Raw genomic sequence first — 17475 nt, 5'->3', positions numbered from 1 at the left:
TAAGTTCATGTTTTGTATGTAGTCACATACAAAAAAAACGTGATAGTAAACATGATATATGTGCAATATACCTTGAAATATACCACACTAAATACTAATAAGATAAATGTATGATATAGTTAAATACAATCGGCACCACCGGGCTTCCGTAGCTTTGTCGCTGCAGCGTTTTCAAACTGCGGAACAGGGAAGTGCGAGACGCGGCAGTAACTCAAAGTATTCATGAGTATTTTTGATATTAGTACAGTGTAGACTTGACTTCAAGTGCCAGTCATGTTTGTCTTTGTGTGAAACAGCTCCTGTGGACTTACTGAAGAACAAATTAACGATGGCTGCAGGACAGACGCGTTATTCTCTCGCTGTAACTGCGCTCATCGTAAACTTTGCGTCGGTGTTTGCGGCTCAGCAGCCTCACATCGTCTTCATCCTGGCAGATGACTTCGGCTGGTATGATGTGGGCTATCACAGCTCGGAGATCAGGACTCCACACCTGGACAGGCTGTCTGCCGGAGGAGTCCGACTGGAGAACTACTACGTGCAGCCTCTGTGCAGCCCCTCCAGGAACCAGCTGATGACCGGCAGGTACCAGGTGAGACCCCCTGAGCTTTAATAACATTTGTTATTATTGTTTATTAAAACTCTGGTTAGATCATCTCTGATTATTATTCATAATATGCATATATATATATATATATATTTATTTAAGTAGTAGTGCAGGTTAATTTGCAGAAAGCATGATAACAGTGTCCTGCTGTGAAGTTGAGGATGTAGCTGGAAGGTTTGAAGAATTTTCCTCAGTGGAAAATATTATTTGGACACTGACAGAAATAACAACATTGTGTTGGCTCCTTGTGACCACAGAGCCTGTTAGTTCCCTCTTTGCTATGATTACACAAAGTCGTTTTATTTCCTAACAACGTATCTCCATCTTCAAACTGTGTCCTCCACAGATTCACACGGGCATGCAGCACCAGATCATCTGGCCCTGTCAGCCATACTGTGTGCCCCTGGAGGAGAAGCTGCTACCCCAGCTGATGAAGGAGGTGGGGTACGCCACGCACATGGTGGGCAAGTGGCACCTGGGAATGTACAAGGAGGACTGCCTGCCTACACGTCGCGGTTTTGACACATACTTTGGTTTGTATATTGTTAAACAAGCTCAATTTTCATTTGTGTCTCTATAAATAAAACATATTTAAATTACTAAGCTACATTATGAATTAATAGCACACTGTGACCCCATTAGGCTACCTGACAGGCAGCGAGGATTACTACACTCATATTCGCTGTAGTCCCATCTCCGCTCTGAACCTGACTCGCTGTGCGTTGGACCTGAGGGAAGGAGAAGAAGTCGCCACCGGATATAAAGGGGTCTACTCCACTGAGCTGCTCAGCAAGAGAGCCATCAGCATCATTGAAAAACACAACCCAGACAAGGTGACGCACCTACACACACATGCAGGTTCCTACCTCTCACGGTGGTGCTGCATACACAGGTGTGTAAGATAACACATGAAAGCAGATTAGAAATGAAAAATCAATGATTAGGTCTCTATTTCAGATAAATTTTAAACCATAAACCCTTGAAGACCCAGAAATACACAATCAAAAGTGCTTCACTTGGCTGCCCAGGGTTACCATGACAGATCTTTCTTTCGTCTTTCAGCCGCTCTTTCTCTACGTGGCGCTGCAGGCGGTCCACGCTCCCCTGCAGGTGCCCGAACGCTACGTGGCCCCGTATACTTTCATCAGAGACCACGACCGCAGACTGTACGCTGGCATGGTGTCAGCCATGGATGAGGCTGTGGGCAACATCACTCGGACTCTGCAGCAGAGAGGACTCTGGGATGACACAGTGCTCGTGTTCTCAACAGGTATGTTTCTGCACACGAAGGTTTCTGCCATGATCCATATTCTTTATCTTAGTCACTCAGCTGATCTCGACTCGTGCTCGAGCTTAGACTCCCGAGTTGCAAACACTTCTGCTCTGGTTTGACAAGATGTTTGTGATTCTTTAGACTAACAAAGAAGCCCAGCGAACTGAACAGGTGACAAGACTCTAAACCATAAATGTAGAAGAGAGGTCACCAGAATCAAACCAGGATTTTCAGTGGGACAAAAACATTTCATGTAGAACCGTCCTGTAAAGTGATAAAACACTGACCGTCCAAGTCGTTAGCATGGCTAAAAGACTTCATTAAGAACTAACATGTTGGTTAACTAAGCTTCTGATCTAGAATCAGATTGAGCACTCCTGGTGTCCCCCATCAGAAGAAAACAAGCACAGCAATTCAAAATTACTACAAAAAGACAACATACAACAACCCAGATAGACTAAAACTACTTCAATATGACAACAACGCACACAAAGGAGACACAGACAGAACCATTAAGGGAAACAAAACAACACAGAGAGACAGAATGACCACACAACAACCACAATGAGGCACAGAAGGATCGAAAATAGACAAAAACATCCTCAGACACACAAAAAACACAATGAAGAGACACAAAACATACAAGGAAAATATAACAGACATGGAATCATTATCTGTCTGCATTTGATTTTACAATAGCAGCCATTTATTGATAATTATTATTCCATATTAGGATATTTGAAGTTGTTTATTTAATTTGGTTTAGTGCAGTAAATAATGTGCAGTTTATTTCTGCAGAGAACTCAGGCTTATAAAACAAAATGTCCATGTCATTGTAATACTCTGGATGTTCACCAGAGGACAGTATTTTGTTATATTTGAGGGTCACAGAAAGAAAGTGGACCACAGAGTCAGTGGCTCTTGTCTTTGTGTCCATCACTGGACGTTAGAAATATCCATGATACGGTATAAAGTTCAGATTACACTAGAATTAGACTAAGATCACTTGAACCAAGCACAGGCATTATCTAATCATGTGCCTGTTCAGTGGTTTCCACATGTGGAACCTGTAACGAATTGCATTTGAAGTAGGTAGCACCTTTTTTACTGGGTTATTTTTAGCAGGATGCTTTTTAAAGGGGTAATTAAGCTGTGAAAGTAACTTAGGAGGTTTTTATGTCAGTGGTGGGCTGCTGTAGGTGGTCTGTTTCATTGTTCTTCCACACATTTGGTTGGCTCTCTTTCGAAGGACTCAGCCATATGCTACTGATCTGACGGTGACGGGAGAGAAAATGACTCATGGTGCTTGATGCTCTGGTTTTGTATTCTCTCCTGATTGACCTCTGCTCCCTGTAAGACGACCAGAATTTAAATGAAATATCTGCAAAAGGTCTATTCATATTTCCTTCTCATAATTAGATTGTTGTTTTCATGCCAAAGCTCATATCACTGACCCACGTGTGTCAGGTCTAACAGGAAAATAATGAGCCCTGAGCTTGTGTCTTAATCATGACCGGCCTCACCGGGATGTTACTGTAAGCGAATGAGAGACACATCTAAGGAGTGTTGCTGGGAAAAGAGAACTGGCCTTGCGAGAGCCATAGCAGCTTGAAAAGGCATTAACAGTGTTTTCCAGAACAGCTCAAGAATCGGCACAGACTACTTCCTGGACTTGTATGACACGGCTGCTGAAAGGGGAGCCCTGGCAGGATGTGATTGGTCAAGTGTGTTTATACTGGACTGACTTATTGGGATGATGACAGTCAGCCTGACGGCCTGTGTGTGCACTTGTGTAACAGTTGGATATGATGCAGGAGCATGTGAGATAAATGGATGGTGTTTTTTGGCCATAGTACACATAACGTCAGTCCACCACACAGTAATCTGTATCCCTTTAGATTTACTGAGTAACTTTATTTATTTATCTTTGCGTCTTTACTCCTGTTTTTACATTTTATCCCTCTGGCTGTTTGACAGATAACGGAGGTCAGACACTGTCTGGTGGCAGCAACTGGCCTCTCCGAGGGAGGAAGTGGTCCCTGTGGGAAGGAGGGGTGCGGGGAGTCGGATTTGTCGCCAGCCCGCTATTAAAACAAACTGGAACCGTCAGTCGTGAACTAATCCACATCTCTGATTGGTTGCCTACACTGGGGCACCTTGCAGGAGCGAGCACCACCGGCACAAAGCCACTGGATGGATTCAACGTGTGGGACACAATCAGGTGAGCTGAGGATGTTTCACGGGCGACAGGTCGGCCTGTGTCCTGTGTTTACAGAGATACCAGCTCTTAACTCTGCTCTTTGACAGCCAGCCGTCTGTTTCTGCCTCTCTGCAAACCTTCCCCCACGTGCTCTCGCTCCAGCTCCCTCTGCCTGTCTCCGTGACCCAGCTTCTTTTTCTTGTAGGAGTCCCTGCTCTTTCAATAAGCCCTTTGTTACTGTGGCTATGGGAGCTCAAAGAGAAGGAAATTCCATCAGTCATTCTCACACAAATCTACAGTCCTCCCATCTTTCTGTTTTCTCCCAGATCCCCTCTCTATCCACAGCTCTGCCTCTCAGAACTATGAAAGCCTCATTTTGCATCAGCTCATTAGTTTAGCTGCAAATCCTTTTATGTTGCAACCTACTTAAGATGTTGTAACTCTTCTAAATGTAATATATTGAATTATGCATAGTTGAATTTATGTGTTTTGGAGAACATTGCGTACAGGTCATCACACAAGCTGTCACCGAGTCCTGTTTGACTGACACTTTATATTTGTAAACTAAATGTAGACACAGTGAAAGAGTTGAAATTGAGGGCTACAGCAGAACCCCAGCAGAAAATCAAGGATTAGCCAGGACCGCAAACTACTACTCAGAGCCTCCACTTGACTCGATTGGCTGACGCACATCAGCTGACTGCTGGCTGCTGGCGTTGCAGTGTGAGCTGCACAACAATACTGGGCTCAAACTGCTGTTTGTTTTCACTGCTTTACAGTTTCATTGTGTTATAATTGGCTTGCCTGTTACAGAAAACAGCAGCCAGACAGCTTGGCCGGCGAAATAAAAACTAAATGAAGGCCCAGAACAGTAGGCAGGCAGCAGAGACTGAGAGTTATTTTAGTCGTGTTATCAGACACTGGTCAGTGAGAGCGAGTGCGTTTTCTCTGTGGTGGAGTGCGGTCGGAGCATATGCCTGCCTGGTGAACATCAGCCAGCTGGTTCAGATTTACAGATCCCAGTGGATTTTACAGTGCATGAGTCAGACGTTGTGGTGCATGTGTGCTGGTTGTGTATTCATATGTTAAAGGGTAACACTGCTTTTATCTTACAGCAAAGGTTTCGCCTCACCCAGACTGGAGCTACTGCACAACATCGACCCTCTGTACATTGACATTGCTCCATGTAAGTTCACGTTTCACTGTGAAACACTTTTCTCACTCTGTGTATGCAGGAATTTATCCTCATCAGAACACTGAGAATAGCAGTTATGGTGGTATTGTATAATCTGCAGCTGAAGCTGGAACCAACATTTAATATGGAGCAATGTGAGCTCCCATTACACGTTATGGTATCTAGTGTGGATATGACTTTAAAGTGTGCAGACATTCATGGTCCCCAGTGGAGGAATCATACTGACTTTAATGATCCTCTGACCTTTAGTTTCGTGTCACCAACTGTCGGATTTATATAAAATTTAGTTCACAAGTTTCTGTTACAGGTGAATTAAGGTTAGGGTTAGGGTTAGGTTTGATCGCGACTGTTATAACAGGCCAAACATCAGCATGTTGGGATTGTTATTTTGCATGTTTATCTCATGGATTGTCTTTGGAGAATATGTTCATGTCTTTGGACATGAACAGGAGAACATGGAGAACATACAAACTCCTGGTTTGTGCTGGCAGTGAAGGAATGGAAACCTCTTCCTCTTTGTGCTATGTGGGATTTCTAATGTTATAATTCTACTGTTTTTCTTCTTACTCTTTTCCCAACATAGCCACAAGCATCAATTCACAAGCACTGAGCATCCTGAATTTAATCTCCTCAGGTCAAAGCCGACTGACGCCTGAGAAGAGCATGTTACGTAACATTTGACTAAACTCACATTAACTTATTAGAAGTTCACGTCATGTTCATTATGAGGGTTTGACATTTGTGTGAGTGGATAATTGGTTTTAGGAGAAATTTACTGATTCGTATTAGATGTTCTGTCACTTCCAGTCTGTGGAGGTATTTTTTAAATTCAATTATTTTAACCCAATTTTTATAAGTAGTGACTCTAATGCTGTAGTTTTAATATTTATTTCACTGTACCTCATAAAAGTGTTTGTTCTGTTTTTTTCTGAGCAGTGCTGAAAACACCGTGTTGACATTTTAATCAGTCACTGTTAAAACTACAATCAGTCAACAGTGTTGAAATCTGAGATAGTTGACGTTTGAGGGCAGGGTGGAAACCTCCCCAGTGATTGTAGGGAGGTTTCCAGGAAAGGGGTCCTGTGACTGCCTCTTTTTTTCCAGCTGTGAGACACAGCGGAGCGGTCTCGTTCCCGTCTAAACCACTTAATATTATGTGAAGGAAACCACTTGCATATCTGAGGAGGTAGCAGGATCCTGGTCTGAGGCCGCTCGTTCTGACTTTGTGGAGGATGCTGCACCTTAGTCACACATTCAGAAATAGTTGACATGCCGCATATGTGCATATTTGCTGTGAAGAGCTCCACAGATGTGCTATAATGGGCACATAGAGGGAGGAACATCTGTGTCTTTGACCATAAAGGTGTAATACTGTAGTTGCACCATATGTGACACTGTATTATAAGTTATATTATATATAGCTGGTGTGTGTAACGTGAAACACCTGCTTTTGTAAGAACCATTTACCCAAACATATCAGGGAATGGATTTTGTGTTAGATACAACAACAAGGTGTCATACAAGTTGTGTACAAAAGCCAATCGATTACTGTAAACCCCCCCCGATAAGATAATCCATTATTCACCCCCGTTTCACACACAGTGAGCGACCAGCTGTGTGGAGATCTGAGAGAACACTGGGCTCTTTCTGTTTCCATTTGTTATTCATGACACTTTACATGTGGACAACCGAGTGGAACATGGTGGACTTCTTCCTGGAGAGACTGAAAACGTCTCCTCTCCCCTTTAATGAAGGGTTACTTTTCTCTCTGCCTTCCAATGATTGTTCAGATGAGGATTAAAAACTTTTTGATTGTACATATCCCCCTATCTTTACAAACTGTGTAGTATTTATTTGGAGTCAATACACAGTCTCCTTTTTGCTCTGTTTTGGTCTCCACCAAGCCCTGAAGAAAATATCTGCCTTATTAGCTTCCATGTGCTCCTATAGGTTCTTTAGCTAGTTGCTAACTTTGCCTATTTATTCCTTGTGTCCTCCTAATACTGTTTCTATACAACTAACATGCAGTTACAACTACATTATTATTCTTTTTTTGTTAAATATGTATTTTTCATGTTGTTATAACTGAGATTATTCAACATGAGCCGATATGTTTTGTCCAATTCGAGCGAGACATTTGAGATTATGTCATCATGACGTTATTTAAGGTTCAGTTAAAGTGAAAATGAAATTAAGTCCAGGAAAAGTCCCCTACTCTCCTCATTTCTTTCATTAAATGTTTAATGACTAACCAGGACCTACTGGGAAAATCCATATTTTCCAGTTAATGATTTATCGCTTCCCTGAGACACAACTGTTGACTCAACTTAAGCCTTTGTGCTCAAATTCTCCTCACAGTTTACGGTTGGTCATCACCGTCTTAATCATTAAGATGATAAGAGGTTCCAGGGAAGAACAACGCTGCTGGCTGAAAGGTTTTTACCTCATGTTTATGCTGGAGTCTTTATCGCCGGCCACCATAGTGACAGCCATGCTCTCCTAGAGCATTCCAGTGTGAGATTCCTTTCCTCTTTCCTTTCTTATTTCCTTTGAATGCAGCCTGTTCCCATTTCTCTTCACCCTCCTTCCTCTATTTAGCTCATGAAAAGACCTCGTCCCCCTTTTTTACACACTTTTCAAAACCCTTCCTTTCTGCTCTTGCACTGTGTGTGAACACGGGTCCAGACTAAGTGGGTTGCAGAGTGGTCCCTGAATTTTTCACTTGTAGCAAGAGAGAAACCGTGGACTTGACCCAAGCCTCAAATCAGCCCCCAGATTTCCCCCACCGCACTCCTCTGCTCTCCTTCGAGCACTTTCTCTGCTGTCTCTCTCAGGATCTCCTCTCTCTGTCCCTGCTCCTCCTCTCCCTGCTTTTCCTTGAGCCTGTATGTGGATCATCCTGATGTGGATCCTGCTTTGAGGGGCTCATGCAAAGAATAAATATTAGAAATAGATAGTGAAGAAAATCAATTGTTTACCAGCGCTTCTAGTTGCATAACAGCATGAACACCTGAACCTGCCATGATCAGTATCCCATTTTTTATGCATGGACTCGAGCTCTGCAATCCTGAGCTCTTAATTCAGGGACCAGTCCACATTGAGCAGCCCATCTGAAGGCGGGCATGTGAGAGCCATTAAGATACCCACATGTCATTCCTGCAACGATCAGTGAAGAATTCAGTGTCAAAGTTTTTATCATGTGGTTGCAAAAACGCTGAGAGCGGAAATGTTAATTCTCCCGTCATGTCGCTGTGGTGGAAGCGGCTCCATCAAACAAGCTCCAATGGGAACGTGGGCTTTGTGTGGGTGGGGACTTGTCTATATGCAAAGAATGTGAAGAAATACTTGTTTTGACAGCGCTAGGAGCCCGAAATTACTTGCAAATCTGTCTAATCAGGACCATATTGTGGAGGTCAACCACGGCATGAACCTGAGAATACTCTCAAGGCCAGATCTCTTTTCTCTTTTAAAACACAGACATGTGTGCTCACTTCTGGGAGACATTTTCCGTAAGAGCAGGAATAGCTTATGACAGAAATGTGCGCACTCCACCTTGTGAATGATAAAACGATGCCAGTTGATAAATGTGACCCGTGCCCCTCATTTGCTTTCCATTACAAATCCGAGCAACTGCATTAATGGCAAATAATTTATTATGCTTGGCAGCAAAAAGGGACTGGTGAGTTGACCACGTTACCACCTCTTACCATGCGTTTGAGGAAATTCATACTTAAACTATTTCTGTTCTTACAGAGGAGGATTGTTTTGATTTTCTTTTCGAACCACTCACTCGTGCAGTTTATTTTCACACCTTCACTCGATACTGACCATGATTCCAGGTATGTGCTAACATTTGGTGCCAGTCTACATACTCAAGGTTCACACAGGGTGTTTTGAATCCAGTGGTTTGTCTAAGATCACCTTTTTTAAAGATAAATGATGTCCATTATCAGCTCTGCCCTCTGCTCTCTGCAGGTCCTGGCAGGGAGCGTCAGTTAACTTTGGCTCAGGTGGTCGGAGACTCCTGGGCCAAGTCTGGCTTCAATGTGTCCATTCACGCAGCCATTCGAATCTTGAACTGGAAGCTGCTGACTGGATACCCAGGTCAGTATGTTTTGTCACCAGTAATCACATGTTTAGTCTAAGACGGAAGTGGAAAATCAAGCATGTGGATGCACATTGACGTTAACTTTTCACGTGTGCTCACATAAGTAAAATGTTTATGTATATGTTTATAACTCAATTTACTCATTTATTAGAATTTTTGTGAATTTCTTTTACCAAATATGTTTTGAATTCTGGTTCCTAGTGAGAACCAGGTCAACACATGTCCAATTATTTAATTAACTATATAATCCCACAGTACACTTCAGGTTATAGTTGTGCAGTGCAGATCTGGTTCGGGTCTTTCTGTGTGAAGCTTGTATGTTTTCTCTGTGCATGCGTGGGTTTCCTCTGCGTACTCCGGTTTCCTACCCCAGTGACTAATTGGTAACGCTAAATCGCCTGTGCTGTAGGTGTGTGCCACTCCGTTTGGCTCCAGCCTCACTTTAACAAGAAAAACACAAGTAATAGTTTTAATATTTTGAATATTTGCTGGTTTCACTTTCTCAAATGCAAAGATTTGCAGCTTTTCTTTATGTTGCACGACAGTTACTGAACAGTTAGTTGGTCAAAACCAACAGTTCAATCATGTCACTTAATAAAATAAAATAATCAGGCGATAAATCAATTACGAATGTATTTCTTAGTTACCGCTCCGAGCTGTCTAAAACTTAACGAGGAACCACAACATTTTAATGTTGACTCAAAATGTTGGGAGCCAGTAATTTATTCTTCAATGACGCATTTTATTTTATAAGGTTATTATGTTTTTATATCAAATGTTATAAAAGTAAATGCTGAAACGTAACTACAGCTGTCACATAAAGTTAGTGCAGTAAAAACTGCAGTATTTTCCTCGGATACATGGTTTTAAAGTTTAAAGTAGCATAAAATAGAAGTACACCTCTAGTAATATACCTCCACATGATACTGCAGTACATTTACTTGGTTACTTTCCATCACTGCTGCTAACATCCGGGATGTTACTTCCTCCAGGTTGTGACATTTGGTTCCCACGGCCTGGTCACAACGGCTCAGAGTCGGGTCCCTCCGAGGCAGATCCTCTGAAGCCCGTAATGCTGTTTGACATAGAAAAGGATCCAGAGGAGAGAAACGACGTATCGGATCAGTTCCCCGTAGTAGTGGACTATCTGCTCAGCAGGCTTCACCAGTACCAGAAAAGTGCTTCACCCATTAACTTCCCTGATGACGACCCCAGGTGTGACCCAGGCCCCACTGGAGCCTGGGGCCCCTGGGCTTAGGTGAAGCTGACAGTGATGAACATTATGAAGGTTGTAGCACTTTGTTTACTGTAAAATCTCAACAGGGAGCTTCTGTGGAGACAAGCTGGTTTTTTATTCTCTCAGATTTTAACTAAACATCAAGAATTCATTCATAACGCGATACTTAAATCATGCAGATTCTATTTTTATATGTGACCAACCTGTCATTCATAGGTTATTATTGATCTGTGTATAATGCTTTCAGATGTTTAGCTGAAGTGATTGTGTGAAGTGTGTTAGCTACACGTGTTGCTGATTTGTAAAGATCGTCTCCCTGCTGCTTAAGGTATTTGCAGTTCATATATCTACCGTGGAGAAACCGCAGCTCCCTCGCACTTGGAAATACTTCACCAACCAAAATATGTTTTCTTTTCAAAGATGAACTATTTTAAAGCTTTTAAAATTGATATAGATATGTGTGGGAGAGAGAGCAGGTGAACATGATTGGAGTGTGTGAAATGTAAAGCTGTACAAATCTATATTTTTATTTTCACAATGGATCAGCACTTTAAATGTAACTGTATGACTTGGTCCCAGTGTTTCCTACATAAACCTCTGGAGAAACAATTAAAGGTTATTGTTGAACAGCTTATTCAGCAGCAAGTTGTTTTGTAATTTATCAGTTTTCTTTCTGTTAGGAAAGATAAACAGCTATAACTTGTGACTTGTAACAGTGACAGTAATAATACTGAATAAGCGCCTGCAAATTATCTGAGTTTATCCCACTTTGGATGGTGGTGCATTGATATGGTTTTATTTCCTTCACAGTTCATCCAACATTTCCAACCAAACAACAAAACAATTGTTCTGTTTGTTGTTTTTTATTCATTGTTTATGCCATAGTGTGCAAGTACAAACTAAAAGCAGTAAAATCCTGTGAAAATGTGCAGTTTGTCTAATATTTAGCTAATTTCAGAAGCTTTTAAGTTGCCTTAAAGTTAATGAGTAGGTGCTAAATGGTTTGGCATTTACAGTTTTATGTTTAGTGGTGAAGATGTGAGGAATTTCTTGTGTCTCCTATGTTATGTCTTCAGAAATAGCTCTCACATGCCAGTCATTCATGGATGTACTGTTCTCATAAGGATGTTATCCATTATATAGTATTTAAATCCATTACAGAGAATAAATGTAACTTATGGGGTAAAAACTAAATACATGCAAATGGGTCATTTACATTTTAGGGATCAGAGGAGGAGAAAAAAGTTTCCTTAATACACACACTGTATCACCTTTGGCCCCTCGGTGTTTGACCCCCACCGGCAGCACGCAGACTCCCACAGGAAATACTCCCTGCAGAGTGCTCGGCCCCGTCCTAATGTGGGCTGTGACCCTTAACCTGCCGTGTGAATTGATTGGCAACGCAGCAAAGCTACAATGCTGTGTACTACTGCAGAGGGGTAGTTACCTCACTGAAGAGTTGAAATCACTGGATGCTCCACAGGGCTCACATTTAGAAAACGTTATGAAAAAGCCAGAAACAAAGAGATTTTAATTTGTTGGATTGTTTGATTGATTGTGTGCAAACTAAATAGAGATGGTAGTTCACACACGCTTCACAATCTGATCGAGTTTGAGAAGATGTGTTTGAAAGAGGTCTGAACACTTTAGCACCTTGTTGTTATCAGTTATTCGGTGTCGATTAGTGAAGAGATATGTACAATATAATAAAAGTAAATTTGTTTACTGTGCACACAAGTGTAAAAACAACTGTTTGTGGTTATAGACCTGTTTTTACACCTAGAAATTACATTGAACATGTAAACATGATAAACATTGTGTCAGCTCTGTGATCAGACCCTAACCGGAAACCTGTCTGGGGTGTAGTCGGCCTCTCAGCCAATGGCAGCTGTGATTGGCTCCAGCACCCCGTGACCCTTAACAGGAAAAGCAGTTAAGATAATGGATGGATGTTGGTTTGTGAGCGTTAGAGGTGGATTTTGTTGCTTCTGGACAGAGTCAGACTAACTGATTCTGTGTTTCCAGTCTTAATGCTAAGCTAAGCTACGCTAAGCTATGCTAACAACCTGTTCCCGTAACGATCCTGCAGTTTGACATATTAACCCCAATTCAATGTCCAATAGGAAACATTTTCCAGAGCTTTGATGTTTAATGAATGAGTGGAAATGTTTCAGGTCATATTTCTGTGAATTATTTATTTAGAAATCCTCGACCCATATTTTCTGCCCAGGGCGAGTGTTTGGTGCCAGTTCCTTGATTAAAATTCCAATAATTCATGTTCTGTAAACGGTTTTCATACTTTCTTGCTTTTTAAGATGAGCTGGTTTCTACTTTTTCATAAAGATACCATATGAACTCATGCACAAGTGCACATATGCTTTAAAAAAAGACTAATTTCTACCAAAGTAGCAGTTAAATGGAATTTAAACTGCAGCAGAATACCACATGATTATTTTATGTTTCTGAGAAAGCACTTCTTACATTGCTGAGGCTATAAATTTGTCACTTGCTTGTTCTGTTAGTTTACTCTACAATCAAAACTCTGCATTTCAGGATGATGGGATAGTTCATGTAATTAGATGTTGCCCGTGCTTGTCACTCATCCAAAACCGAGGCCTGTGAGTTTCTCAGCTAGACTGCAGACCACTTCTCATCTCATCCCCGGCCTGCGATGAACTACCCCTCCTGACAAGTTCTTCCATCCTCCCCCTATCTCCTTGTCGTTGGGAGCAGCCAACCTCGGCGGTGTCATCTCCTCTTCGTACTTTTCAAAGCTCTTCTGCTGTATCTTTTACACTTAATCCTGCACTTTGACTCGACCTTGTGAAGTCTGTCTCGCAGAGTGACAAACAAACTCCGGCTCTGATTTGCCGCTGCTGAATCAACACCGTGATTCGCCGGCAGTGACGTCGCCCCTGAGCCTCACATTTTGTTTTTTCAGCTGTCACACAGCTACGTGTTCCTCCAGCGTGGCGTCCTTTGAAAGAGATGAGAACGAACATGAGGCACTTATTAAACTGCTAGTGGCTTAAACAACAAAGCTGTGAACACTGAACAGCTTTGATTCACTCCCTTTAGGGCCCCCAGCTCTTTGTCCTCCCTCCGTTACACAGACACACTTTTACACCTGGTCTCTGTCTCTTGATTAGCTGCCTCTCTCACACACCTGGATTCAGTTTGTAATTAGCCACTCAGGGTACAGGTCAGTCACTTTCACTCACTTGTGTGCTTCCTGACCAGTTTGTATTTTCCTGGTGCCCTCCGGTGTTTTTTATTTGGATAGATACATGTTTTCGACCTCATGGTCTCGGCTTCTTTTTGTTCTCCTTTGAGTCATTTTATTGGATCCTCTTCCTGGTTTATTGTCCCCAGGTTGCACAGTCAACTCCTCTGGTTCTGCTGGATCCAAGTAAGCCTAATTTTGTCCTTTTGGTGGTAAAGCAGTTTTACTGTATTCATCAATGTCAAGATATGATGATGATGATGATGAGACCATTCATGAAGAGCGAAAGAGGAATTGATGGAGAAGGATATCAGGAATAAATCTGTTTTAGGTTAGTAGGTTAATCCAGAGATGAAGAGAGATTCCTTATTGAACTTCAGTCAAAGTTTCTTTAAATTCTTCAATTTGTTCATGTTATGTATTCCTGTAAATTCAGATTGCAAATAAACTTTAACAAATATATATAATGTGTGAACTTGTAATCACTGAATACACTTTTAAAAATTTTAGGGTCAGTATAACTGTGTTGCACAGGATTTCCTCTTAAGTTTGTACTTTAGACTCTTCAGTATTGCAATAATTAAATGTCTGACAAATGGAGGCCTGGATATCTTGTTGGTAAAAACACATGGGACACAAAACAGCCACCACCCTTGATTTTGCGCTCTGGTATGTCCACAAGGAGAGACTGAAGGTCTCTGCTCTTCATGGCTCACAGTGAAGTGGGCCTGGAATTCCAAACAACATTGTGTCTGTGTGTCCATACTGCTCTGCCTGTGAAAACGGATTAAAATCATGTTGACCAATGCAGCCAGGAATGCATTGAACCTTGAGTCTTGAAGGGTGGAGGTGTGAATGCAGAGAGCCTAGAAACCAAGCATGAGATGACTTAAAAACTGATGATGATGATGATGATGATGATGATGATGATGATAAAAAAAACACAATGTCACAAATAGCTGTGTTAAGAGGACATTAGGACACTATAGCCCAGTTATTATTCTAATAATAATTATTTCGAAGAACATTTATGATCCTTTTCTTAAAGGTAAGTGTGACAGTAATCAGAAGTCCTGCATTCGAAAGTAAAATATCATTAAAGCATCAAAAATACAAAAGGTTATTATGCAGAATGACCCTTTTTACAGTTAAGAATTAACATGTAAATAGCAATTTAATGCTTGTTAACAAGGTGGAGAATTATTAGGTACACGGAGCTAAAAATAATACAACAGCTATTCAGTAAAACTGGTATTTTTCATTGAAATGTAGAAGTAGTGTAAAAATATCAAGTTACAGTTTGTTCAAATATCTGAAATCTCTAAATGTACTTTCTGTTCTGTTCTCTGCCATTGAGCAGAAGGTGAAACGTTTCCCACTTGTTCCTAAAGCTTATAATCACCTCTAAGATTAATTACAGACAGAAAAGCTTTAGAAGATAATTATAATACACAAACTGTGGTTCAAGTTATAATCAAAGGTCTCTGACAGGTTTTGTTGTCATTATACTTCCTTTATCTTATTCTTTTCAGACTGTGTCCCAATACAAGTATCCAGTACTCAATAAATGGCAAACTAAATTATCATGTTTTCATTTATTTAAAGGACCTTTTCTACCACAGGAACCTCCTGGAAGTGTGTCAGGTTTTTAAGGTTGTGCCCAATAAACATGAACGATCAGATTCTTTATTTTTTGCGTTATTACTTTAGGCACTTTATATTTAATATCATCAGAAAACCATGAAATTCCATTCCTTGCCACTGTATTTCTTCAAACCACTCGTAAATATTACTAAAAAAACACAAACTATCAGTAAACTGCAAAAATACACCAATTAAACACTGTATTCACATATAAAGTAATTGCATCCCATCATGTTTTTGAGTCCTTTCCCTGTAAATCCCAAACGATTGGCCAGTTTCCCATTGACGTGGTACAAAGATAAAGTTGTGACTTTACATGCTCTTTGTATTCACTGCTGAAAACATGGCCTCCACAGGGCTAAAGTCCATTCAGATCTAAGATAGGGAACATAACCTTGTAGCTCCAACTACATTTATTGGAGTAATCAGTTATGTATTAGTGGTAGCTGGAGCATTTCTACTGCCCGTTATGGTTTCTTCTGTCAAACTAAAGGTCACTCAGAGTAACAATAATTGTAGGAACCAGATGAATAACATCAGGGCTGATATTATTTACAATAACTGGAGAGTTGTTTAGCAAGAAACTCAAAGTCAGAGGCCTTCCCCTGTATTTTCACTCACCAAGGAGCAGAAATAAGAGGGCACCAAGGTCCTGGCACCAGTTGTTGCCTTCACAGCCACAACACACTCAAAATAGTCCATTCATCCTTGTTCACTGTTGTGTAAAGCTTATGCTAATACACAAAAGCTGTTGTTTCACACAATTCATGTTCCTCAAATGGGCAAACTGTACATCAACAATAGAAGACTAAAGACTGGGAGATGGTGCATGCACAGACCCATGTCTGGAAATGATGTTAAGTATGATTTTCTGCTGTGCAGCGTATGTAGAACCTGAATAGATGGAGCCTGCAGAATGTTAATTGTGTGGTGGGTTACAGTAGATCTCACTCAGCTGTCGCTCTAATAACGTAAGACTTGTTAGGAGATGACACGTGTCCTCCCATTCGCTGTGGATATCTGTTTTACAGAGAAAGTGTGGAAATCAGAGGTCGAAAAGAAGAAAGCTCTTATAACAGTCTATAAGTCATACAAAGCGAACTCTTTTACGTATTATTATATACTAATATTCATTTACTGACACAAAAAACATGTGGATTTATAAGAAGCTAAATAGAGAATGATTTGACTCTTGGTTAATAGACAAAAATAAATTATAAAATGCATGATTATTATAAATAATTTCTTCACGCATCAGGTACTTTGCGCATCTGAAATCTAGACTTGCTACTTTTGCTGGTATTGTGAACTCTGTGATCTGGACTACTCTGAGTTTTCCTTGCAGTTTTAATCATTTTCTGCTTTCACACCGAGAACCACCACCTGGTGGGTTTTCTCATCGGTGCTTTTCATTAACAGGGTTTTCTCTCAATTAGGTCGAATACATGTGGAGAGCAAAATGGAGGTAAAAGACAATGAATTGGACTGTACCCATGTATATTGGCTATACTCACATGTTTAATTAAACACGACTGTTACAACTGAGTTTACATTAGTCTGATGACATGACGAAATAACAGATATAAAACAATTTAGTTATCTTATGGTTGGCACAGTTAGTGGTAACAATAATAAATTTGTTTGATTATTATTTCCAGCTTTGTGCTTGTGTGCGTATCTTCATGTTTTATGTTATTTTTAACGTCATCACTTACTAATTTTGTATGCATAACCCCCTTAGCAGGTTACATATAGTATGTCAGAAGCCCAATAGTCATGTTGTGAGGTCCTGTAGGGGATAGATGTTTATAAAAAAAAACCGTATCATTCCTGAATTTCTTCTCCCTTCATTTGCTCCACACTCTGTTTTTTTCTGTGTAATGAATTGGAGTGAATCTGTAATTAAAAAAACAAAACTCGACACTCTCTGCTTCAGCTACACCCAAGAGTAGTTCCCATGATGATTTCATGGGAACTATTCAGAGATCCCA

At 40.8% G+C, this 17475-nt stretch overlaps 1 protein-coding gene across 1 annotated transcript; it reads left to right on the top strand.

Moving 5' to 3' along the window:
* The first annotated feature begins 168 nt into the window (after window positions 1-168).
* Window positions 169-11544, top strand: LOC113158969 (arylsulfatase B). The gene is made up of 8 exons (XM_026355401.1): window positions 169-589; window positions 951-1137; window positions 1247-1437; window positions 1667-1874; window positions 3855-4098; window positions 5193-5263; window positions 9248-9376; window positions 10373-11544. The coding sequence occupies exons 1-8, from the start codon at window positions 329-331 to the stop codon at window positions 10636-10638; spliced, it is 1557 nt and encodes a 518-aa protein (XP_026211186.1). The 5' UTR covers window positions 169-328; the 3' UTR covers window positions 10639-11544.
* The last annotated feature ends 5931 nt before the right edge of the window (window positions 11545-17475 follow it).

The sequence above is a fragment of the Anabas testudineus genome, chromosome 12 (assembly GCF_900324465.2).
Source record: "Anabas testudineus chromosome 12, fAnaTes1.2, whole genome shotgun sequence".
Lineage (NCBI taxonomy): Eukaryota > Metazoa > Chordata > Actinopteri > Anabantiformes > Anabantidae > Anabas > Anabas testudineus.
Note: the sequence above shows the minus strand (reverse complement) of the source record. Positions and strands in the feature narration are given on the sequence as shown.

Bases quoted from the DNA above. Each gene is read 5' to 3' on its own strand.
- LOC113158969 (XM_026355401.1), top strand. From the start codon at position 329: ATGGCTGCAGGACAGACGCGTTATTCTCTCGCTGTAACTGCGCTCATC. The intron at 590-950 runs GTGAGACCCCCT...TGTCCTCCACAG, and splicing joins TGATGACCGGCAGGTACCAG to ATTCACACGGGCATGCAGCA. The intron at 1,438-1,666 runs GTGACGCACCTA...TTCGTCTTTCAG, and splicing joins AAAAACACAACCCAGACAAG to CCGCTCTTTCTCTACGTGGC.